The following is a 25134-nucleotide window of genomic DNA, read 5'->3' as shown; positions in this document are numbered from 1 at the left end:
AAGAGGGTAGTGTCCGTGGAAGGGTCAGCAGTGTAAGATATGGGGGGAGGAGGGTAGTGTCTGTGGAAGGGTCAGCAGTGCAAGATATGAGGAGGGAAGGAGGGTAGTTTCTGCAGAAGGGTCAGCAGTGTAAGATATGGGGGGAGGAGGGTAGTGTCTTTGGAAGGGTCAGCAGTGTAAGATATGAGGAGGGAAGGAGAGTAGTGTCCGTGGAAGGGTCAGCAGTGTAAGATATGGGGAAAGAAGGGTAGTGTCTGTGGAAGGGTCAGCAGTGTAAGATAGGAGGTAAGGAGGGTAATGTCTGGGGAAGGGTCAGCAGTGTAAGATATTAGAAGGGAAGGAGGGTAGTGTCTGTGGAAGGGTCAGAAGTGTAATATATGGGGGGAGGGGGGTAGTGTCTTTGGAAGGGTCAGCAGTGTAAGATATGGGGTAGGAGGGTAGTGTCTGTAGAAAGGTCAACAGTGTAAGATATGGGGGAGGAGGGTAGTGTCTGTGGAAGGGTCAGCAGTGTAAGATATGGGAAAAGAGGGTAGTGTCTGTGGAAGGGTCAGCAGTGTAAGATATGGGGAAGGAGGGTAGTGTCTGTGGAAGAGTCAGCAGTGTAAGATATAAGGAGGGAAGGAGGGTAGTGTCTGTAGAATGGTCAGCAGTGTAAGAAATGGGAAGAAGAGGAGTGTCTGTGGAAGGTCGCAGTCATGAGAGGGGAGGAGTGTCTGTGAAGGGTCAGCAGTGTAGATATGAGGGAGGAGGGCAGTGTCTGTGGAAGGGTCAGCAGTGTAAGATATGGAGGGAGGAGGGTAGTGTCTTGGCAGGGTCATCAGTGTAAGATTAAGGAGGGGAGGAGGAAGGGGAGAGTGTGAAGATTGTGGGGGAGGAGGGTAGTGTCTGTGGAAGGGTCAGCAGTGTAAGATATGGGGGAAGAAGGGTAGTGTCTGTGGAAGGGTCAGCAGTGTAAGATATGAGGGGAGGAGGGTAGTGTCTGTGGAAGGGTCAGCAGTGTAAGATATGGGGGAAGAAGGGTAGTGTCTGTGGAAGGGTCAGCAGTGTAAGATATGGGGGAAGGAGGGTAGTGTCTTTGGAAGGTTCAGCAGTGTAAGATATGATGGAGGAGGTAGTGTCTGTGGAAGGGTCAGCAGTGTCAGATATGAGGAGGGAAGGAGGGTAATATCTGTGGAAGGGTCAGTAGTGTAATATATGGGGAGGGAAGGAGGGTAGTATCTGTGGAAGGGTCAGCAGTGTAAGATATGGGGGAGGATGGTAGTGTCTGGAGGGTAGTGTCTGTGGAAGGGTCAGCAGTGTAGAATGTGGGGGGAGGAGGGTAGTGTCTGTGGAAGGATCAGCAGTGTAAGATATGAGAGGAGGAGGGTAGTGTCTGTGGAAGGGTCAGCAGTGTAAGATATGGGGAAGGAGGGTAGTTTCTGTGGAAGGGTCAGCCGTGTAAGATATGAGGAGGGAAGGAGGGTAGTGTCTGTGGAAGGGTTAGCAGTGTATGATATGAGGCGGGAAGGAGGGTAGTGTCTGTGGAAGGGTCAGCAGTGTAAGATATGGGGGGTGGAGGGTAGTGTCTGTGTCAGGGTCAGCAGTGTAAGATATGGGGGGAGGAGGGTAGTGTCTTTGGAAGGTTCAGCAGTGTAAGATATGATGGAGGAGGTAGTGTCTGTGGAAGAGTCAGCAGTGTCAGATATGAGGAGGGAAGGAGGGTAATGTCTGTGGAAGGGTCAGTAGTGTAATATATGAGAAGGGAAGGAGGGTAGTGTCTGTGGAAGGGTCAGCAGTGTAAGATATGGGGGAGGATGGTAGTGTCTGTAGAAAGGTCAACAGTGTAAGATATGGGAAGGAGGGAAGTGTCTGTGGGAGGGTCAGCAGTGTAAGATATGGGGGGGGGGGGGGTAGTGTCTGTGTAAGGGTCAGCAGTGTAAGTTATGGGGAAGGAAGGAGGGTAGTGTATGTGGAAGGGTCAGCAGTGTAAGATATGGGGGGAGGAGGGTAGTGTCTGTGGAAGGGTCAGCAGTGTAAGATATGAGAGGAGAAGGGCAGTGTCTGTGGAAGGGTAAGCAGTGTAAGATATGGGGAAGGAGGGTAGTGTTTGTAGTGTAAGATATGGGGGAAGAGGGTAGTGTCTGTGGAAGGGTCAGCTTTGTAAGATATGAGGAGGGAAGGAGGGTAGTGTCTGTGGAAGGGTCAGCAGTGTAAGATATGGGGGGAGGAGGGTAGTATCTGTGGAAGGGTCAGCAGTGTCAGATATGAGGAGGGAAGAAGGGTAGTGTCTGTGGAAGGGTCAGCAGTGTAAGATATGTGGGAGGATGGTAGTGTCTGTAGAAAGGTAAACAGTATAATATATGGAAAGGAGGGTAGTGTCTGTGGAAGGGTCAACAGTGTAAGATATGGGGAAGAGGGTAGTGTCTGTGGAAGGGTCAGCAGTGTAAGATATGGGGGGGTGAGGGTTGTGTCTGTGTGAGGGTCAGCAGTGTAAGATATGGGGAAGGAGGGTAGTGTCTGTGGAAGGGTCAGCAGTGTAAGATATGGGGGGGTGAGGGTTGTGTCTGTGTGAGGGTCAGCAGTGTAAGATATGGGGGGAGGACAGTAGTGTCTGTGGAAGGGTCAGCAGTGTAAGATATGAGGAGGGAAGGAGTGTAGTGTCTGTGGAAGGATCAGCAGTGTCAGATATGGGGGAGGAGGGTAGTGTCTGTGGAAGGGTCAGCAGTGTAAGATATGGGGGGAGGACAGTAGTGTCTGTGGAAGGGTCAGCAGTGTAAGATATGAGGAGGGAAGGAGTGTAGTGTCTGTGGAAGGATCAGCAGTGTAGGATATGGGGGGAGGAGGGTAGTGTCTGTGGAATTATCTGCAGTGTAGGATATGGGTAAAGATATCATATGGAGATTACTTTACATGGAGAGTCAATGTGCAGGTTTGATTCAGTAGGCAGGTGTGTGGCACAAATATCCAAAATTAAATCCATCCAGTCCAGGGTGACAGTTGTATACCAGTTGTATACCAGTTTGGTCACTGCTGGCATAAATATCCTCCTTCTTGGTCCTATAGTGCTGTGTGTTTTGAGGACACCTTCATTCTATGCTCTGCTTCTTGTTCGCTGACTTTCTGCTTTCAGTTCCGTTGTCCAGGCTCCTGAACACCTTCACTTGGCTGTGGTCCCTGTAATGTGACCAAACACCGGACATTATGACCAAGCTTTGTGCTTAACACAGCAAAGAGGCAGCCATTATGTGTCTCATGCCTCAGTGATGATGATGCTGCTGTAATGCCTATCGGTGTCCAGAGGGAGTTGGAGGATGTGGCCATGTGTGGTTTCAGTGCTACCTACCTTATATGCTGACTCATACTGTGTGCCCATGTATGACCCTTCTAGTGCGCTATTTGAAGACCCATCTGAACATGTGCTTATTTTCAGCCCTAGCTCTTAGATGGACCTCATTTTGCTGCCCCTGCTGTCCTGTATCCGGGTCATTCTCAATGGCTAAGCTCCTCTGTACTCTTTTCTTTCACTATCGCGGATGTCAGCAGGATTCTGACATCTGTCTCCAGTCCGGCATGTGGAGCTGAGCCCCAGGGGATGAGGACAGGCCCAGAATAGCTGTGACAGCATTGGGTGTTTTCTCCTCCTGTAGAAGGCTGTGTAATGTAGTGCGTGCCCGTGTGGTCGGCCATCCCTCATCATTTATACATTATCATATTGACTGTGAGATGTGGCTTAGCACTTCCTTATCCTGGTTTCTCTTCCCACAGGTCAATGTCTCTATTAGGTCCGGGGCAGGGCGAATCCTGTCTGGGTGGCCCATGCAGTGTCTAGCGGCCGTTATCAAGGACGACGGAAATATGAGTGGTGGAGCAGAGCAGGCAGACATCCTGCCAGTCAGCTACGTGGTGAAGGACCGCTGGAAAGTGGTGAGGAGTCCTCAGGGATTGTTAAAATAAGTATGCAGAAAAGTGTCATAACTCCTGGTATGCTGCTCAAAAATCCATGGTGAGGAAAGATGTCTGGTGCTTGGTGTGTTGGTGTAAAAGCTATGGTGAGAATGTCAAGTGTGTTAGTGTAGACACCATGGTGAGAATGTCAAGTGTGTTAGTGTAAAAGCTATGGTGAGAATGTCAGGTGTGTTAGTGTAGACACCATGGTGAGAATGTCAGGTGTGTTAGTGTAAAAGCTATGGTGAGAATGTCAGATGTGTTAGTGTAAACTCCATGGTGAGAATGTCAGGTGTGTTAGTGTAGACACCATGGTGAGAATTTCAGGTGTGTTAGTGTAGACACCATGGTGAGAATGTCAAGTGTGTTAGTGTAGACACCATGGTGAGAATGTCAGGTGTGTTGGTGTAGACACCATGGCGAGAATTTCAGGTGTGTTAGTGTAGACACCATGGTGAGAATTTCAGGTGTGTTAGTGTAGACACCATGGTGAGAATGGCAAGTGTGTTAGTGTAGACACCATGGTGAGAATGCTAGATATGTTAGTGTAGACACCATGGTGAGAATGTAAGGTGTGTTAGTATAGACACCATGGTGAGAATGTCAAGTGTGTTAGTGTAGACACCATGGTGAGAATGTCAGGTGTGTTGGTGTAGACACCATGGCGAGAATTTCAGGTGTGTTAGTGTAGACACCATGGTGAGAATTTCAGGTGTGTTAGTGTAGACACCATGGTGAGAATGGCAAGTGTGTTAGTGTAGACACCATGGTGAGAATGCTAGATATGTTAGTGTAGACACCATGGTGAGAATGTAAGGTGTGTTAGTATAGACACCATGGTGAGAATTTCAGGTGTGTTAGTGTAGACACCATGGTGAGAATTTCAGGTGTGTTAGTGTAGACACCATGGTGAGAATGCCAGATATGTTAGTGTAGACACCATGGTGAGAATGTAAGGTCTGTTAGTATAGACACCATGGTGAGAATGTCAGGTGTGTTAGTGTAAACACCATGGTGAGAATGTCAGGTGTGTTAGTGTAAACACCATGGTGAGAATGTCAGGTGTGTTAATGTAGAGACCATGGCGAGAATGTTAGGTGTGTCAGTGTAGACACCATGGCGAGAATGGAAAGTGTGTTAGTGTAAACGCCATGGCGAGAATGTCAAGTGTGTTAATGTAGACACCATGGCGAGAATGTCAGGTCTGTTAGTGTAGACACCATGGCGATAATGTCAAGTGTGTTAGTGTAGACACCATGGCGAGAATGTCAGGTGTGTTAGTGTAGACACCATGGTGATAATGTCAAGTGTGTTAGTGTAGACACCATGGCGACACCATGAGTGGTGGAGCAGAGCAGTCAGACATCCTGCCAGTCAGCTACGTGGTAAAGGACCGCTGGAAAGTGGTGAGGAGTCCTCAGGGATTGATGAAATAAGTATGCAGAAAAGTGTCATAACTCCTGGTATGCTGCTCAAAAATCCATGGTGAGGAATGATGTCTGGTGCTTGGTGTGTTGGTGTAAAAGCTATGGTGAGAATGTCAAGTGTGTTAGTGTAGACACCATGGTGAGAATGTCAGGTGTGTTAGTGTAGACACCATGGTGAGAATGTAAGGTGTGTTAGTGTAGACACCATGGTGAGAATTTCAGGTGTGTTAGTGTAGACACCATGGTGAGAATACCAGATATGTTAGTGTAGACACCATGGTGAGAATGTAAGGTGTGTTAGTATAGACACCATGGTGAGAATTGCAGGTGTGTTAGTGTAGATACCATGGTGAGAATGGCAAATATGTTAGTGTAGACACCATGGTGAGAATTTCAGGTGTGTTAGTGTAGACACCATGGTGAGAATGCCAGATATGTTAGTGTAGACACCATGGTGAGAATGTAAGGTGTGTTAGTATAGACACCATGGTGAGAATTTCAGGTGTGTTAGTGTAGACAACATGGTGAGAATGGCAAATATGTTAGTGTAGACACCATGGTGAGAATGTAAGGTCTGTTAGTATAGACACCATGGTGAGAATTTCAGGTGTGTTAGTGTAGACACCATGGTGAGAATGCCAGATATGTTAGTGTAGACACCATGGTGAGAATGTAAGGTCTGTTAGTATAGATACCATGGTGATAATGTCAAGTGTGTTAGTGTAGAAACCATGGCGAGAATGTCAGGTGTGTTAGTGTAGACACCATGGCGACACCATGAGTGGTGGAGCAGAGCAGTCAGACATCCTGCCAGTCAGCTACGTGGTAAAGGACCGCTGGAAAGTGGTGAGGAGTCCTCAGGGATTGTTCAAATAAGTATGCAGAAAAGTGTCATAACTCCTGGTATGCTGCTCAAAAATCCATGGTGAGGAATGATGTCTGGTGCTTGGTGTGTTGGTGTGAAAGCTATGGTGAGAATGTCAAGTGTGTTAGTGTAGACACCATGGTGAGAATTTCAGGTGTGTTAGTGTAGACACCATGGTGAGAATTTCAGGTGTGTTAGTGTAGACACCATGGTGAGAATTTCAGGTGTGTTAGTGTAGACACCATGGTGAGAATGTTAGGTGTGTCAGTGTAGACACCATGGTGAGAATGGCAAGTGTGTTAGTGTAAATGCCATGGCGAGAATGTCAGGTGTGTTAATGTAGACACCATCGTGAGAATGTCAGGTGTGTTAGTGTAGACACTATCGTGAGAATGTCAGGTGTGTTAGTGTAGACACCATCGTGAGAATGTCAGGTGTGTTAGTGTAGACACCATCGTGAGAATGTCAGGTGTGTTAGTGTAGACACCATGGTGAGAATGTCAGGTGTGTTAGTGTAGACACCATGGTGAGAATTTCAGGTGTGTTAGTGTAGACACCATGGTGAGAATCTCTGGTGTGTTAGTGTAGACACCATGGTGAGAATGTCAGGTGTGTTAGTGTAGACACCATGGTGAGAATGGCAAGTGTGTTAGTGTAGACCCCATGGTGAGAATGTAAGGTGTGTTAGTGTAGACACCATGGTGAGAATGTAAGGTGTGTTAGTGTAGACACCATGGTGAGAATTTCAGGTGTGTTAGTGTAGACACCATGGTGAGAATCTCTGGTGTGTTAGTGTAGACACCATGGTGAGAATGTCAAGTGTGTTAGTGTAGACACCATGGTGAGAATGTCTGCTGTGTCGGTGTAGACACTGTTATAGAATGTCTGCTGTGTCGGTGTAGACACTGTTATAGAATGTCTGCTGTGTCGGTGTAGACACTGTTATAGAATGTCTGCTGTGTCGGTGTAGACACTGTTATAGAATGTCTGCTGTGTCGGTGTAGACACTGTTATAGAATGTATAGCTTGGAAGAAAGAAAGAAGAGACAGAGGGGATATGATAGAAACTTTTAAATACATAAAGGGAATCAACTCGGTAAAGGAAGAGAGCATATTTAAAAGAAGAAAAACTACCACAAGAGGACACAGTTTTAAATTAGAGGGGCAAAGGTTTAAAAGTAATATCAGGAAGTATTACTTTACTGAGAGAGTAGTGGATGCATGGAATAGCCTTCCTGCAAAAGTGGTAGCTGCAAATACAGTGAAGGAGTTTAAGCATGCATGGGATAGGCATAAGGCCATCCTTCATATAAGATAGGGCCGGGGGCTATCCATAGTATTCAGTATATGGGGCAGACTAGATGGGCCAAATGGTTCTTATCTGCCGACACATTCTATGTTTCTATGTTTCTATGTCTGCTGTGTCGGTGTAGACACTGTTATAGAATGTCTGCTGTGTCGGTGTAGACACTGTTACAGAATGTCTGCTGTGTCGGTGTAGACACTGTTATAGAATGTCTGCTGTGTCGGTGTAGACACTGTTGTAGATTGTCTGCTGTGTCGGTGTAGACACTGTTATAGAATGTCTGCTGTGTCGGTGTAGACACTGTTATAGAATGTCTGCTGTGTCGGTGTAGACACTGTTATAGAATGTCTGCTGTGTCGGTGTAGACACTGTTATAGAATGTCTGCTGTGTCGGTGTAGACACTGTTATAGAATGTCTGCTGTGTCGGTGTAGACACTGTTATAGAATGTCTGCTGTGTCGGTGTAGACACTGTTATAGAACGTCTGCTGTGTCGGTGTAGACACTGTTATAGAATGTCTGCTGTGTCGGTGTAGACACTGTTATAGAATGTCTGCTGTGTCGGTGTAGACACTGTTATAGAACGTCTGCTGTGTCGGTGTAGACACTGTTATAGAACGTCTGCTGTGTCGGTGTAGACACTGTTATAGAATGTCTGCTGTGTCGGTGTAGACACTGTTATAGAATGTCTGCTGTGTCGGTGTAGACACTGTTATAGAATGTCTGCTGTGTCGGTGTAGACACTGTTATAGAATGTCTGCTGTGTCGGTGTAGACACTGTTATAGAACGTCTGCTGTGTCGGTGTAGACACTGTTATAGAATGTCTGCTGTGTCGGTGTAGACGCTGTTATAGAATGTCTGCTGTGTCGGTGTAGACACTGTTATAGAATGTCTGCTGTGTCGGTGTAGACACTGTTATAGAATGTCTGCTGTGTCGGTGTAGACACTGTTATAGAATGTCTGCTGTGTCGGTGTAGACACTGTTATAGAATGTCGGTGTAAACTCAGCCTTAGGGCTCATGCACACGACCATTGGCTGTTTTGTGGATCCGCAAAGCATGGATACGGCCGCGTGCATTCCGTATTTTGCCGAACTATCCCCTTATAGAACAGTCCTATCCTTATCCGTAATGCGGTCAAGAATAGGACGTGACCTATTTTTGGGCAGCGCGGACATGCGGTTATGGAAGGCACTCAGTGTCTGCGGCCCCAAATCTCATGGTCCCGGGCCACAAAAAAATGCAACAGAAACAAAAAATATATATATGTGTTTGCGCGCATGAGCCCTTAGGATACTTTCAAACCAGAAAATGTGCGCGGTTTTTCGTGCAGATTTCTGTGCTTTTTCGCTCCAAACACCTTATGAGTTTTTGGTGCGGATTTGATGCAGTTTTGCCGCAGATGATCTCACCCTTCTCAAACACTTGACCTGCTGCGGAAGAAAGAAGCAGAGTGTGGATTAGATTTGTGTGTTCCGGTGGATTAGATTTGTGTGTTCCGGTGGATTAGATTTGTGTGTTCCGGTGGATTAGATTTGTGTGTTCCGGTGGATTAGATTTGTGTGTTCCGGTGGATTAGATTTGTGTGTTCCGGTGGATTAGATTTGTGTGTTCCGGTGGATTAGATTTGTGTGTTCCGGTGGATTAGATTTGTGTGTTCCGGTGGATTGGATTTGTGTGTTCTCACTCGGCGCGCGCCGGTTCCGGTAAGAGTCCTCCTGATTATCCCGCTTTCTTTCAGCTGAAGAAGATTGGCGGCGGAGGGTTTGGAGAAATCTACGAGGCCATGGACTTGCTGACTCGGGAGAACGTTGCTTTAAAGGTGGAGTCGGCACAACAACCGAAGCAAGTTCTGAAGATGGAGGTGGCTGTCCTGAAGAAGCTTCAAGGTGATTACAAGACCCAGTCTTGTCTCGTGGCCCCCAGAATGTGGTCCTGGATCGTCACCTGCTGTTTGGGGCTCCATTGGTAATGCTGCCATCGAGGTGCGCCAGGCCTCGGCGGTGTATACGTGGACCCTGTGTACTGCCGGCCAATAGTTCTCAGACTGACAGTGCTTGGTTTCTATGGTAACTGAGGGACAATTGTCAGCAGTTCAGAAGTTTTTTCACTTTCCTTGACAAATCCATAAAGTTTATGCAAAGACCCAATGGTGCCAGTTTTTGCAGTCGGAGGAAGCACTTAATTTATAACGAGGCCTCATCGTAAATTAGGTGAACCTCTGGCCGTCCCTGCATCGGGAGTGAAAGCTATGCCAACCCCTGACTGATACCTCCTGACTGATACCTCCTGACTGATACCTCCTGACTGATACCTCCTGACTGATACCTTCTGACTGATACCTTCTGACTGATACCACCTGACTGATACCTCCTGACTAAGAACCCCCTGACTGATAGCCCCTGACTGATAGCCCCTGACTGATAGCTCCTGACTGATAGCTCCTGACTGATACCTCCTGACTGATACCTCCTGACTGACACCTCCTGACTGATACCTCCTGACTGACAGCTTCTGACTGACAGCTCCTGACTGATAGCTCCTGACTGACACCTCCTGACTGATACCTCCTGACTGATACCTCCTGACTGATACCTCCTGACTGATAGCTCCTGACTGACACCTCCTGACTGATACCTCCTGACTGACAGCTTCTGACTGACAGCTCCTGACTGATAGCTCCTGACTGATAGCCCCTGACTGATACCTCCTGACTGATAGCCCCCTGACTGACACCTCCTGACTGATACCTCCTGACTGATAGCCCCTGACTGATACCTCCTGACTGACACCTCCTGACTGACACCTCCTGACTGATACCTCCTGACTGATACCTCCTGACTGATACCTCCTGACTGATAGCTCCTGACTTATAGTCCCCTGACTGACACCTCCTGACTGACACCTCCTGACTGATACCTCCTGACTGATACCTCCTGACTGATAGCCCCCTGACTGACACCTCCTGACTGATACCTCCTGACTGATAGCTCCTGACTGATACCTCCTGACTGACACCTCCTGACTGATAGCTCCTCACTGACACCTCCTGACTGATAGCCCCTGACTGATAGCTCCTGACTGATACCTCCTGACTGATACCTCCTGACTGATAGCTCCTGACTGATACCTCCTGACTGACACCTCCTGACTGATAGCCCCTGACTGATAGCTCCTGACTGATACCTCCTGACTGACACCTCCTGACTGATACCTCCTGACTGATAGCTCCTGACTGATACCTCCTGACTGACACCTCCTGACTGATAGCTCCTGACTGATAGCTCCTGACTGATAGCTCCTGACTGATACCTCCTGACTGATAGCTCCTGACTGATAGCCTCCTGACCGATACCTCCTGACTGATACCTCCTGACTGACACCTCCTGACTGATACCTCCTGACTGATACCTCCTGACTGATAGCCCCTGACTGACACCTCCTGACTGATAGCTCCTGACTGATACCTCCTGACTGATAGCCCCTGACTGATAGCTCCTGACTGATAGCTCCTGACTGATACCTCCTTGACTGATACCTCCTGACTGATAGCTCCTGACTGATAGCTCCTGACTGATAGCCCCTGACTGACACCTCCTGACTGACAGCTCCTGACTGATAGCTCCTGACTGATACCTCCTGACTGATACCTCCTGACTGATACCTCCTGACTGATGGCCCCCTGACTGATACCTCCTGACTGATACCTCCTGACTGATAGCCCCTGACTGATACCTCCTGACTGACACCTCCTGACTGACACCTCCTGACTGATAGCCCCTGACTGATACCTCCTGACTGATACCTCCTGACTGATAGCCCCTGACTGATAGCCCCTGACTGATAGCTCCTGACTGATAGCCCCTGACTGACACCTCCTGACTGATACCTCCTGACTGATAGCTCCTGACTGACACCTCCTGACTGATACCTCCTGACTGATACCTCCTGACTGACACCTCCTGACTGACAGCTCCTGACTGATAGCCCCTGACTGATAGCTCCTGACTGATAGCTCCTGACTGATAGCTCCTGACTGATAGCTCCTGACTGATAGCTCCTGACTGATACTGATACCCCCTGACTGATACCTCCTGACTGATACCTCCTGACTGACACCTCCTGACTGATAGCCCCTGACTGATAGCTCCTGACTGATAGCTCCTGACTGATAGCCCCTGACTGATAGCTCCTGACTGATAGCTCCTGACTGATAGCTCCTGACTGATAGCTCCTGACTGATAGCTCCTGACTGATAGCTCCTGACTGATAGCTCCTGACTGATACCTCCTGACTGATAGCCCCTGACTGATAGCTCCTGACTGATAGCTCCTGACTGATAGCTCCTGACTGATAGCTCCTGACTGATAGCTCCTGACTGATACCTCCTGACTGATAGCTCCTGACTGATACCTCCTGACTGATACCTCCTGACCGATACCTCCTGACCGATAGCCCCTGACTGATAGCTCCTGACTGATAGCTCCTGACTGATAGCTCCTGACTGATAGCTCCTGACTGATAGCTCCTGACTGATAGCTCCTGACTGATAGCTCCTGACTGATAGCTCCTGACTGATACCTCCTGACCGATACCTCCTGACTGATAGCCCCTGACTGATACCTCCTGACTGACACCTCCTGACTGATAGCCCCTGACTGATAGCCCCTGACTGACACCTCCTGACTGATAGCCCCTGACTGATAGCTCCTGACTGACACCTCCTGACTGATAGCCCCTGACTGATAGCTCCTGACTGATAGCCCCTGACTGATAGCTCCTGACTGATACCTCCTGACTGAAAGCCCCTGACTGATACCTCCTGACTGATACCTCCTGACTGATACCTCCTGACTGATAGCCCCTGACTGATACCTCCTGACTGACACCTCCTGACTGATAGCCCCTGACTGATAGCCCCTGACTGACACCTCCTGACTGATAGCCCCTGACTGATAGCCCCTGACTGACACCTCCTGACTGATAGCCCCTGACTGATAGCTCCTGACTGATAGCCCCTGACTGATAGCTCCTGACTGATACCTCCTGACTGAAAGCCCCTGACTGATACCTCCTGACTGATACCTCCTGACCGATACCTCCTGACTGATAGCCCCTGACTGATACCTCCTGACTGACACCTCCTGACTGATAGCCCCTGACTGATAGCCCCTGACTGACACCTCCTGACTGATAGCCCCTGACTGATAGCCCCTGACTGACACCTCCTGACTGATAGCCCCTGACTGATAGCTCCTGACTGATAGCCCCTGACTGATAGCTCCTGACTGATACCTCCTGACTGAAAGCCCCTGACTGATACCTCCTGACTGATAGCTCCTGACTGATAGCCCCTGACTGATAGCCCCTGACTGATAGCTCCTGACTGATAGCCCCTGACTGATAGCCCCTGACTGACACCTCCTGACTGATAGCTCCTGACTGATACCTCCTGACTGATACCTCCTGACTGATAGCTCCTGACTGACAGCTCCTGACTGATACCTCCTGACTGATAGCCTCCTGACTGATACCTCCTGACTGATACCTCCTGACTGATAGCCCCTGACTGATACCTCCTGACTGATACCTCCTGACCGATACCTCCTGACTGATAGCTCCTGACTGATAGCTCCTGACTGATAGCTCCTGACTGATAACCCCTGACTGATACCTCCTGACTGACAGCTCCTGACTGATACCTCCTGACTGACAGCTCCTGACTGATAGCTCCTGACTGATAGCTCCTGACTGATAGCTCCGGACTGATAGCTCCTGACTGATAGCTCCGGACTGATAGCTCCTGACTGATACCTCCTGACTGATACCTCCTGACCGATACCCTGACTGATAGCCCTGACTGATACCTCCTGACTGATAGCCCGACTGACACCTCCTGACTGATAGCCCTGACTGATAGCCCCTGACTGACACTTCCCTGACTGATAGCCCCCTGACTGACACCTCCTGACTGATACCTCCTGACTGATACCTCCTGACTGATAGCCCCTGACTGATAGCCCCTGACTGACACCTCCTGACCGATACCTCCTGACTGATACCTCCTGACTGACAGCTCCTGACTGATACCTCCTGACTGACAGCTCCTGACTGACACCTCCTGACTGACAGCTCCTGACTGATACCTCCTGACTGATAGCCCCTGACTGATACCTCCTGACTGATAGCTCCTGACTGATACCTCCTGACTGATAGCCCCTGACTGACACCTCCTGACTAATAGCCCCTGACTGATAGCCCCTGACTGATAGCTCCTGACTGATAGCTCCTGACTGATACCTCCTGACTGATACCTCCTGACTGATACCACCTGACTGATAGCTCCTGACTGATACCTCCTGACTGATACCTCCTGACTGATACCTCCTGACTGATACCTCCTGACTGATACCTCCTGACTGATACCTCCTGACTGATACCTCCTGACTGATACCTCCTGACTGATACCTCCTGACTGATACCTCCTGACTGATAGCCCCTGACTGACACCCCCTGACTGATAGCCCCTGACTGATAGCTCCTGACTGATAACCCCTGACTGATACCTCCTGACTGATACCTCCTGACTGATAACCCCTGACTGATACCTCCTGACTGATACCTCCTGACTGATACCTCCTGACTGATACCTCCTGACTGATACCTCCTGACTGATAGCTCCTGACTGATAGCTCCTGACTGATACCTCCTGACTGATACCTCCTGACTGATAGCTCCTGACTGATAGCTCCTGACTGATAGCCCCTGACTGATACCTCCTGACTGACAGCTCCTGACTGATAGCTCCTGACTGATAGCTCCTGACTGATACCTCCTGACTGATACCTCCTGACTGATAGCTCCTGACTGATACCTCCTGACTGATACCTCCTGACTGATACCTCCTGACTGATAGCTCCTGACTGATAGCTCCTGACTGATACCTCCTGACTGATACCTCCTGACTGATACCTCCTGACTGATAGCCCCTGACTGATAGCCCCTGACTGATAGCCCCTGACTGATAGCTCCTGACTGATAGCTCCTGACTGATACCTCCTGACTGATACCTCCTGACTGATAGCTCCTGACTGATAGCTCCTGACTGATAGCTCCTGACTGATACCTCCTGACTGATACCTCCTGACTGATACCTCCTGACTGATACCTCCTGACTGATACCTCCTGACTGATACCTCCTGACTGATACCTCCTGACTGATACCTCCTGACTGATACCTCCTGACTGATAGCTCCTGACTGACACCTCCTATTGAAGGCAACAGAAAATTGCATTAGGCTTGTCAGTAAAAGCAAAAAAAGGAAGAGACCACTGTGGTACTCAGCAGAAGTGGCCAAAATCATTAAAAACAAAAAGATAGCATTTAGGAATTATAAAAAAAAACAAAACGAGGATGACAGACAAATTTATAAGATTAGGCAGAGAGAGGCCAACAAGTTATAAGAGCTTCCAAAGCACAGGCAGAAGAGAAATTAGCTCAGTCAGGAAAAAAAGGCCAGAAGGCATTCTTCAGATACATAAATGAAAAAAGGAAACTAAAACAAGGAATTACCAAATTAAAAACAAAAGAAGGAATGTATATAGAAGAAGATAAAGAACTAGCTGACTGCCTCAATGAATATTTCTGTTCAGTTTTTACAAAGGAAAATGAAGGAGAAGGACCTCAGTTAGGAAAGAAGACTAATGAATCTTTTGATGCATGTGTCTTTACAGAGGAAGAGGTTCTAAGTCAGCTGTCTAAAATTAATACAAATAAGTCACAGGGGCCTGATGGGATACACCCAAAGCTATTAAAAGAGCTCAGCGTTGAACTAGCAAAACCATTAACAGATTTATTTAACCAATCGCTGGCAACAGGAGTCGTCCCAGAAGATTGGAAATTAGCAAATGTTGTGCCCATTCATAAGAAAGGTAGTAGGGAGGAATCGGGCAACTATAGGCCAGTAAGCCTGACATCAATAGTGGGGAAATTAATGGAAACCATACTTAAGGAGAGGATTGTGGAACATCTAAAATCCCATGGATTGAAAGATGAAAAACAGCATGGGTTTACTTCAGGGAGATCATGTCAAACTAATCTTATTGATTTTTTCGATTGGGTGACTAAAATAATAGATGGAGGAGGTGCAGTAGACATCGCTTATCTAGACTTTAGTAAGGCTTTTGATACTGTCCCACATAGAAAGCTTATCAATAAAGTGCAGTCTTTGGGCTTGGACTCCCATATTGTTGAATGGATTAGGCAGTGGCTGAGGGACAGGCAACAGAGGGTTGTAGTCAATGGAGTATATTCAGACCAAGGTCTTGTTACCAGTGGGGTACCTCAGGATCTGTTCTGGGACCCATATTGTTTAATATCTTTATCAGCGAAATTGCAGAAGGCCTCGATGGTAAGGTGTGTCTTTTTGCTGATGACACAAAGATTTGTAACAGGGTTGATGTTCCTGGAGGGATACACCAAATGGAAAAGGACTTAGGAAACTAAGGAATGGTCAAAAATATGGCAACTAAAATTTAATGTTGATAAGTGCAAGATAATGCACCTGGGCCGTAAAAACCCAAGAGCAGAATATAAAATCAGTGATACAGTCCTAACCTCAGTATCTGAGGAAAGGGATTTAGGGGTCATTATTTCAGAAGACTTAAAGGCAGGCAGACAATGTCATAGAGCAGCAGGAAATGCTAGCAGAATGCTTGGGTGTATAGGGAGAGGCATTACTAGTAGAAAGAGGGAGGTGCTCATGCCGCTCTACAGAGCACTAGTGAGACCTCATTTGGAGTATTGTGCTCAGTACTGGAGACCATATCTCCAGAAGGATATTGATACTTTGGAGAGAGTTCAGAGAAGAGCTACTAAACTGGTACATGGATTGCAGGATAAAACTTACCAGGAAAGATTAAAGGAACTTAACATGTAGAGCTTGGAAGAAAGAAGAGACAGAGGGGAGATGAGAGAAACTGCTAAATACATAAAGGGAATCAACAAGGGAAAAGAGGAGAGAAGATTTAAAAGAAGAAAAACTGCTACAAGAGGACATAGTTTTAAATTAGAGGGGCAAAGGTTTAAAAGTAATATCAGGAAGTATTACTTTACTGAGAGAGTAGTGGATGCATGGAATAGCCTTCCTGCAGAAGTGGTAGCTGCAAATACAGTGGAGGAGTTTAAGCATGCATGGGATAGGCATAAGGCCATCCTTCATATAAGATAGGGCCAGGGGCTATCCATAGTATTTAGTATATTGGGCAGACTGGATGGGCCAAATGGTTCTTATCTGCCGACACATTCTATGTTTCTATGTTTCTATGTTTCCTGACTGATAGCTCCTGACTGACACCTCCTGACTGATACCTCCTGACTGATTGCCCCTGACTGATACCTCCTGACTGATAGCTCCTGACTGATAGCTCCTGACTGACACCTCCTGACTGATAGCCCCTGACTGATACCTCCTGACTGATACCTCCTGACTGATAGCTCCTGACTGACACCTCCTGACTGATACCTCCTGACTGACACCTCCTGACTGATAGCTCCTGACTGACAGCTCCTGACTGATACCTCCTGACTGATAGCTCCTGACTGATACCTCCTGACTGATACCTCCTGACTGACACCTCCTGACTGATAGCCCCTGACTGATAGCCCCTGACTGATAGCCCCTGACTGATACCCCCTGACTGATACCCCCTGACTGATACCCCCTGACTGATACCTCCTAAATGATACCTCCTAAATGATACCTCCTAAATGATCCCTCCTAAATGATCCCTCCTGGCTGATTTTTTTGTCCAGCTACCTTTTGAGGACTGACCACAGGTTCTTAATGGGATTGAGAACCTGGCCATGGACCCATAACTTCAGTGTTTTGTTCGTGATCCCTTAGTTCTTATTTTTGCCTTGAGACAAGACCTCCATCCTGCTGGTGAAAGCACTGTAACTCCACATTAGGTAAGCATCCCCTAAACACCCTGTATTCCAGAGTTATTATGGAGCCATTAGAGTGCAGGGTTATTATGGAGCCATTAGTGTGCAGGGTTATTATGGAGCCATTAGTGTGCAGGGTTAGTATGGAGCCATTAGTGTTCAGATTTATTATGGAGCCATTAGTGTGCTGGGTTATTATGGAGCCATTAGTGTGCTGGGTTATTATGGAGCCATTAGTGTGCTCGGCTATTATGGAGCCATTAGTGTGCTCGGATATTATGGAGCCATTAGTGTGCAGGGTTATTATGGAGCCATTAGTGTGCAGGGTTATTATGGAGCCATTAGTGTGCATGGTTATCATGGAGCCATTAGTGTGCAGGGTTATCATGGAGCCATTAGTGTGCTGGGTTATTATTGAGCCATTAGTGTGCTGGGTTATTATGGAGCCATTAGTGTGCAGGCTTATTATGGAGCCATTCATGTGCAGGGTTTTTATGGAGCCATTAGTGTGCAGGGTTTTTATGGAGCCATTAGTGTGCAGTTTTTTTTGGAGCCATTAGTGTGCAGGGTTATCATGGAGCCATTAGTGTGCTGGGTTATTATTGAGCCATTAGTGTGTAGGATTATTATGGAGCCATTAGTGTGCTGGGTTATTATGGAGCCATTAGTGTGCTGGGTTATTATGGAGCCATTAGTGTGCAGGGTTATTATGGAGCCATTAGTGTGCAGGGTTATCATGGAGCCATTAGTGTGCTGGGTTATTATTGAGCCATTAGTGTGTAGGGTTATTATGGAGCCATTAGTGTGCTGGGTTATTATGGAGCCATTAGTGTGCAGGGTTATTATGGAGCCATTAGTGTGCTGGGTTATTATTGAGCCATTAGTGTGTAGGGTTATTATGGAGCCATTAGTGTTCAGGATTATTATGGAGCCATTAGTGTGCAGGGTTATTATGGAGCCATTAGTGTGCTGGGTTATTATGGAGCCATTAGTGTGCTCGGTTATTATGGAGCTATTAGTTTGCAGGGTTATTATGGAGCCATTAGTGTGCTCCGTTATTATGGAACCATTAGTGTGCAGGCTTATTATGGAGCCATTCATGTGCAGGGTTTTTATGGAGCCATTAGTGTGCAGGTTTTTATGAGCCATTAGTGTGCAGTTTTTTTGGAGCCATTAGTGTGCAGGGTTATCATGGAGCCATTAGTGTGCTGGGTTATTATTGAGCCATTAGTGTGTAGGATTATTATGGAGCCATTAGTGTGCTGGGTTATTATGGAGCCATTAGTGTGCTGGGTTATTATGGAGCCATTAGTGTGCAGGGTTATTATGGAGCCATTAGTGTGCAGGGTTATCATGGAGCCATTAGTGTGCTGGGTTATTATTGAGCCATTAGTGTGTAGGGTTATTATGGAGCCATTAGTGTGCAGGGTTATTATGGAGCCATTAGTGTGCAGGGTTATTATGGAGCCATTAGTGTGCTCGGTTATTATTGAGCCATTAGTGTGTAGGGTTATTATGGAGCCATTAGTGTGCTGGGTTATTATGGAGCCATTAGTGTTCAGGATTATTATGGAGCCATTAGTGTGCAGGGTTATTATGGAGCCATTAGTGTGCTGGGTTATTATGGAGCCATTAGTGTGCTCGGTTATTATGGAGCTATTAGTTTGCAGGGTTATTATGGAGCCATTAGTGTGCTCCGTTATTATGGAACCATTAGTGTGCAGGGTTATTATGGAGCCATTAGTGTGCAGGGTTATTATGGAGCCATTAGTGTGCTGGGTTATTATGGAGCTATTAGTGTGCTTGGTTATTATGGAGCCATTAGTGTGCTCGGTTATTATGGAGCCATTAGTGTGCTCGGTTATTATGGGGCCATTAGTGTTCAGAGTTATTATGGAGCCATTAGTGTGCAGGCTTATTATGGAGCCATTCATGTGCAGGGTTATTATGGAGCCATTAGTGTGCTGGGTTATTATGGAGCCATTAGTGTGCTCGGTTATTATGGAGCCATTAGTGTTCAGGGTTATTATGGAGCCATTAGTGTGCTCGGTTATTATGGAACCATTAGTGTGCAGGGTTATTATGGAGCCATTAGTGTGCAGGGTTATTATGGAGCCATTAGTGTGCTGGGTTATTATGGAGCTATTAGTGTGCTTGGTTATTATGGAGCCATTAGTGTGCTCGGTTATTATGGAGCCATTAGTGTGCTCGGTTATTATGGGGCCATTAGTGTTCAGAGTTATTATGGAGCCATTAGTGTGCAGGCTTATTATGGAGCCATTAGTGTGCTGGGTTATTATGGAGCCATTAGTGTGCTCGGTTATTATGGAGCCATTAGTGTTCAGGGTTATTATGGAGCCATTAGTGTGCTCGGTTATTATGGAGCCATTAGTGTGCTGGGTTATTATGGAGCCATTAGTGTGCAGGGTTTTTATGGAGCCATTAGTGTGCAGGGTTTTTATGGAGCCATTAGTGTGCAGTTTTTTTTTGGAGCCATTAGTGTGCAGGGTTATCATGGAGCCATTAGTGTGCTGGGTTATTATTGAGCCATTAGTGTGTAGGGTTATTATGGAGCCATTAGTGTGCTGGGTTATTATGGAGCCATTAGTGTGCAGGGTTATTATTGAGCCATTAGTGTGCAGGGTTATCATGGAGCCATTAGTGTGCAGGGTTATTATGGAGCCATTAGTGTGCAGGGTTATTATGGAGCCATTAGTGTGCTGGGTTATTATTGAGCCATTAGTGTGTAGGGTTTATTATGGAGCCATTAGTGTGCTGGGTTATTATGGAGCCATTATGTTCAGGAATATTATGGAGCCATTAGTGTGCAGGGTTATTATGGAGCCATTAGTGTGCAGGGTTATTATGGAGCCATTAGTGTGCTGGGTTATTATGGAGCTATTAGTGTGCTGGGTTATTATGGAGCTATTAGTGTTCAGGGTTATTATGGAGCCATTAGTGTGCTCGGTTATTATGGAGCCATTAGTGTGCTGGGTTATTATGGAGCCATTAGTGTGCAGGGTTTTTATGGAGCCATTAGTGTGCAGTTTTTTTTTGGAGCCATTAGTGTGCAGGGTTATTATGGAGCCATTAGTGTGCTGGGTTATTATGGAGCCATTAGTGTGCTGGGTTATTATGGAGCCATTAGTGTGCTGGGTTATTATGGAGCCATTAGTGTGCAGGGTTATCATGGAGCCATTAGTGTGCAGGGTTATTATGGAGCCATTAGTGTGCAGGGTTATTATGGAGACATTAGTGTGCTGGGTTATTATTGAGCCATTAGTGTGTAGGGTTATTATGGAGCCATTAGTGTGCTGGGTTATTATGGAGCCATTAGTGTTCAGGATTATTATGGAGCCATTAGTGTGCAGGGTTATTATGGAGCCATTAGTGTGCAGGGTTATTATGGAGCCATTAGTGTGCTGGGTTATTATGGAGCTATTAGTGTGCTTGGTTATTATGGAGCCATTAGTGTGCTCGGTTATTATGGAGCCATTAGTGTGCTCGGTTATTATGGAGCCATTAGTGTGCAGGGTTTTTATGGAGCCATTAGTGTGCAGTTTTTTTTTGGAGCCATTAGTGTGCAGGGTTATTATGGAGCTATTAGTGTGCAGGGTTATTATTGAGCCATTAGTGTGCTGGGTTATTATTGAGCCATTAGTGTGTAGGGTTATTATGGAGCCATTAGTGTGCTGGGTTATTATGGAGCCATTAGTGTTCAGGATTATTATGGAGCCATTAGTGTGCAGGGTTATTATGGAGCCATTAGTGTGCAGGGTTATTATGGAGCCATTAGTGTGCAGGGTTATTATGGAGCCATTATGTGCTGGGTTATTATGGAGCTATTAGTGTGCTGGGTTATTATGGAGCCATTAGTGTGCAGGGTTTTTATGGAGCCATTAGTGTGCAGTTTTTTTTGGAGCCATTAGTGTGCTCGGTTATTATGGAGCCATTAGTGTGTAGGGTTATTATGGAGCCATTAGTGTGCAGGGTTTTTATGGAGCCATTAGTGTGCAGGGTTTTTATGGAGCCATTAGTGTGCAGTTTTTTTTGGAGCCATTAGTGTGCAGGGTTATCATGGAGCCATTAGTGTGCTGGGTTATTATTGAGCCATTAGTGTGTAGGGTTATTTTGGAGCCATTAGTGTGCTGGGTTATTATGGAGCCATTAGTGTGCAGGGTTATTATTGAGCCATTAGTGTGCAGGGTTATCATGGAGCCATTAGTGTGCAGGGTTATTATGGAGCCATTAGTGTGCAGGGTTATTATGGAGCCATTAGTGTGCTGGGTTATTATGGAGCCATTAGTGTTCAGGATTATTATGGAGCCATTAGTGTGCAGGGTTATTATGGAGCCATTAGTGTGCAGGGTTATTATGGAGCCATTAGTGTGCTGGGTTATTATGGAGCTATTAGTGTGCTGGGTTATTATGGAGCTATTAGTGTGCTCGGTTATTATGGAGCCATTAGTGTTCAGGGTTATTATGGAGCCATTAGTGTGCTCGGTTATTATGGAGCCATTAGTGTGCTGGGTTATTATGGAGCCATTAGTGTGCAGGGTTTTTATGGAGCCATTAGTGTGCAGTTTTTTTTTGGAGCCATTAGTGTGCTGGGTTATTATGGAGCCATTAGTGTGCTGGGTTATTATGGAGCCATTAGTGTGCTGGGTTATTATGGAGCCATTAGTGTGCAGGGTTATCATGGAGCCATTAGTGTGCAGGGTTATTATGGAGCCATTAGTGTGCAGGGTTATTATTGAGCCATTAGTGTGCAGGGTTATTATGGAGCCATTAGTGTGCTGGGTTATTATGGAGCCATTAGTGTGCTCGGTAATTATGGAGCCATTAGTGTTCAGGGTTATTATGGAGCCATTAGTGTGCTCGGTTATTATGGAGCCATTAGTGTGCTGGGTTATTATGGAGCCATTAGTGTGCTCGGTAATTATGGAGCCATTAGTGTTCAGGGTTATTATGGAGCCATTAGTGTGCTCGGTTATTATGGAGCCATTAGTGTGCTGGGTTGTTATGGAGCCATTAGTGTGCTGGGTTATTATGGAGCCATTAGTGTGCTGGGTTATTATGGAGCCATTAGTGTGCTCGGTTATTATGGAGCCATTAGTGTGCTCGTTTATTATGGAGCCATTAGTGTGCTGGGTTATTATGGAGCCATTAGTGTGCAGGGTTTTTATGGAGCCATTAGTGTGCAGTTTTTTTTTGGAGCCATTAGTGTGCAGGGTTATCATGGAGCCATTAGTGTGCTGGGTTATTATGGAGCCATTAGTGTGCAGGGTTATTATTGAGCCATTAGTGTGTAGGGTTATTATGGAGCCATTAGTGTGCTGGGTTATTATGGAGCCATTAGTGTGCAGGGTAATTATGGAGCCATTAGTGTGCAGGGTTATTATGGAGCCATTAGTGTGCAGGGTTATTATGGAACCATTAGTGTGCAGGGTTATTATGGAGCCATTAGTGTGTAGGGTTATTATGGAGCCATTAGTGTGCTGGGTTATTATGGAGCCATTAGTGTGCTCGGTTATTATGGAGCTATTAGTTTGCAGGGTTATTATGGAGCCATTAGTGTTCAGGGTTATTATGGAGCCATTAGTGTGCTCGGTTATTATGGAGCCATTAGTGTGCAGGGTTATTATGGAGCCATTAGTGTGCAGGGTTATCATGGAGCCATTAGTGTGCTGGGTTATTATGGAGCCATTAGTGTGCAGGGTTATTATATAAAGGTTTCGATCATGTCCCCCTTTCCTTTCTTTTCTCGTGTAACATATATGAAGGTTTCGATCATGTCGCCACTTTCCTTTCTTTCCTTGTGTAACATATATGAAGGTTTCGGTCATGTCGCCCCTTTCCCTTCTTTCCTCGTGTAACACATATAACACATATATTTCCCTTCTTTCCTCGTGTAACATATATAAAGGTTTTTTATCATGTCGCCCCTTTCCCTTCTTTCCTCGTGTAACATATATAAAGGTTTCGATCATGTCGCCCCTTTCCCTTCTTTCCTCGTGTAACATATATGAAGGTTTCGATCATGTCGCCCCTTTCCCTTCTTTCCTCGTGTAACATATATGAAGGTTTCGATCATGTCCCCCTTTCCCTTCTTTCCTCTTGTAACATATATGAAGGTTTCGATCATGTCCCCCTTTCCCTTCTTTCCTCGTGTAACTTATATAAAGGTTTCAATCATGTCGCCACTTTCCTTTCTTTTCTCGTGTAACATATATGAAGGTTTTGATCATGTCGCCCCTTTCCCTTCTTTCCTCGTGTAACATATATGAAGGTTTCGATCATGTCGCCACTTTCCTTTCTTTCCTTGTGTAACATATATGAAGGTTTCGGTCATGTCGCCCCTTTCCCTTCTTTCCTCGTGTAACACATATAACACATATATTTCCCTTCTTTCCTCGTGTAACATATATAAAGGTTTTTTATCATGTCGCCCCTTTCCCTTCTTTCCTCGTGTAACATATATAAAGGTTTCGGTCATGTCGCCCCTTTCCCTTCTTTCCTCGTGTGCAGGGTTATTATATAAAGGTTTCGGTCATGTCCCCCTTTCCCTTCTTTCCTCGTGTAACATATATAAAGGTTTCAGTCATGTCGCCCCTTTCCCTTCTTTCCTCGTGTAACATATATAAAGGTTTCGGTCATGTCGCCCCTTTCCCTTCTTTCCTCGTGTGCAGGGTTATTATATAAAGGTTTCGGTCATGTCCCCCTTTCCCTTCTTTCCTCGTGTAACATATATAAAGGTTTCGGTCATGTCCCCCTTTTCCTTCTTTCCTCGTGTAGCATATATGAAGGTTTCGATCATGTCGCCCGTTTCCCTTCTTTCCTCGTGTAACATATATGAAGGTTTCGATCATGTTGCCCCTTTCCCTTCTTTCCTCGTGTAACATATATGAAGGTTTCGATCATGTCGCCCCTTTCCCTTCTTTTCTCGTGTAACATATACAAAGGTTTCGATCATGTCGCCCCTTTCCCTTCTTTCCTCGTGTAACATATATAAAGGTTTCAGTCATGTCGCCCGTTTCCCTTCTTTCCTCGTGTAACATATATAAAGGTTTCGATCATGTTGCCCCTTTCCCTTCTTTCCTCGTGTAACATATATGAAGGTTTCAGTCATGTCGCCCCTTTCCCTTCTTTCCTCTTGTAACATATATGAAGGTTTCGATCATGTTGCCCCTTTCCCTTCTTTCCTCGTGTAACATATATGAAGGTTTCGATCATGTTGCCCCTTTCCCTTCTTTCCTCGTGTAACATATATGAAGGTTTCAGTCATGTCGCCCCTTTCTCTTCTTTCCTCGTGTAGCATATATGAAGGTTTCGGTCATGTTGCCCCTTTCCCTTCTTTCCTCGTGTAACATATATAAAGGTTTCGATCATGTCCCCCTTTCCCTTCTTTTCTTGTGTAACATATACAAAGGTTTTGATCATGTTGCCCCTTTCCCTTCTTTCCTCGTGTAACATATATGAAGGTTTCGGTCATGTTGCCCCTTTCCCTTCTTTCCTCGTGTAACATATATAAAGGTTTCAATCATGTCGCCCGTTTCCCTTCTTTCCTCGTGTAACACATATAAAAGTTTCGATCATGTTGCCCCTTTCCCTTCTTTCCTCGTGTAACATATATAAAGGTTTCGGTCATGTCGCCCCTTTCCCTTCTT

The 25134-nt window shown here is 46.3% G+C and overlaps 1 protein-coding gene across 1 annotated transcript in view; it reads left to right on the top strand.

The window, feature by feature from the left end:
- Nucleotides 1-25134, top strand: part of TTBK1 (tau tubulin kinase 1) — a 204998-nt gene that overhangs the window by 68062 nt on the left and 111802 nt on the right. Inside the window, exons 2-3 of the mRNA XM_040430869.1 lie at nt 3745-3903; nt 9263-9410. Of these exons, the coding sequence (XP_040286803.1) occupies nt 3796-3903; nt 9263-9410 (256 nt within the window). The 5' untranslated portion in view covers nt 3745-3795. The remainder of the gene's footprint in view (nt 1-3744; nt 3904-9262; nt 9411-25134) is intronic.

The sequence above is a fragment of the Bufo bufo genome, chromosome 4, assembly GCF_905171765.1.
Source record: "Bufo bufo chromosome 4, aBufBuf1.1, whole genome shotgun sequence".
NCBI lineage: Eukaryota > Metazoa > Chordata > Amphibia > Anura > Bufonidae > Bufo > Bufo bufo.
Note: the sequence above shows the minus strand (reverse complement) of the source record. Positions and strands in the feature narration are given on the sequence as shown.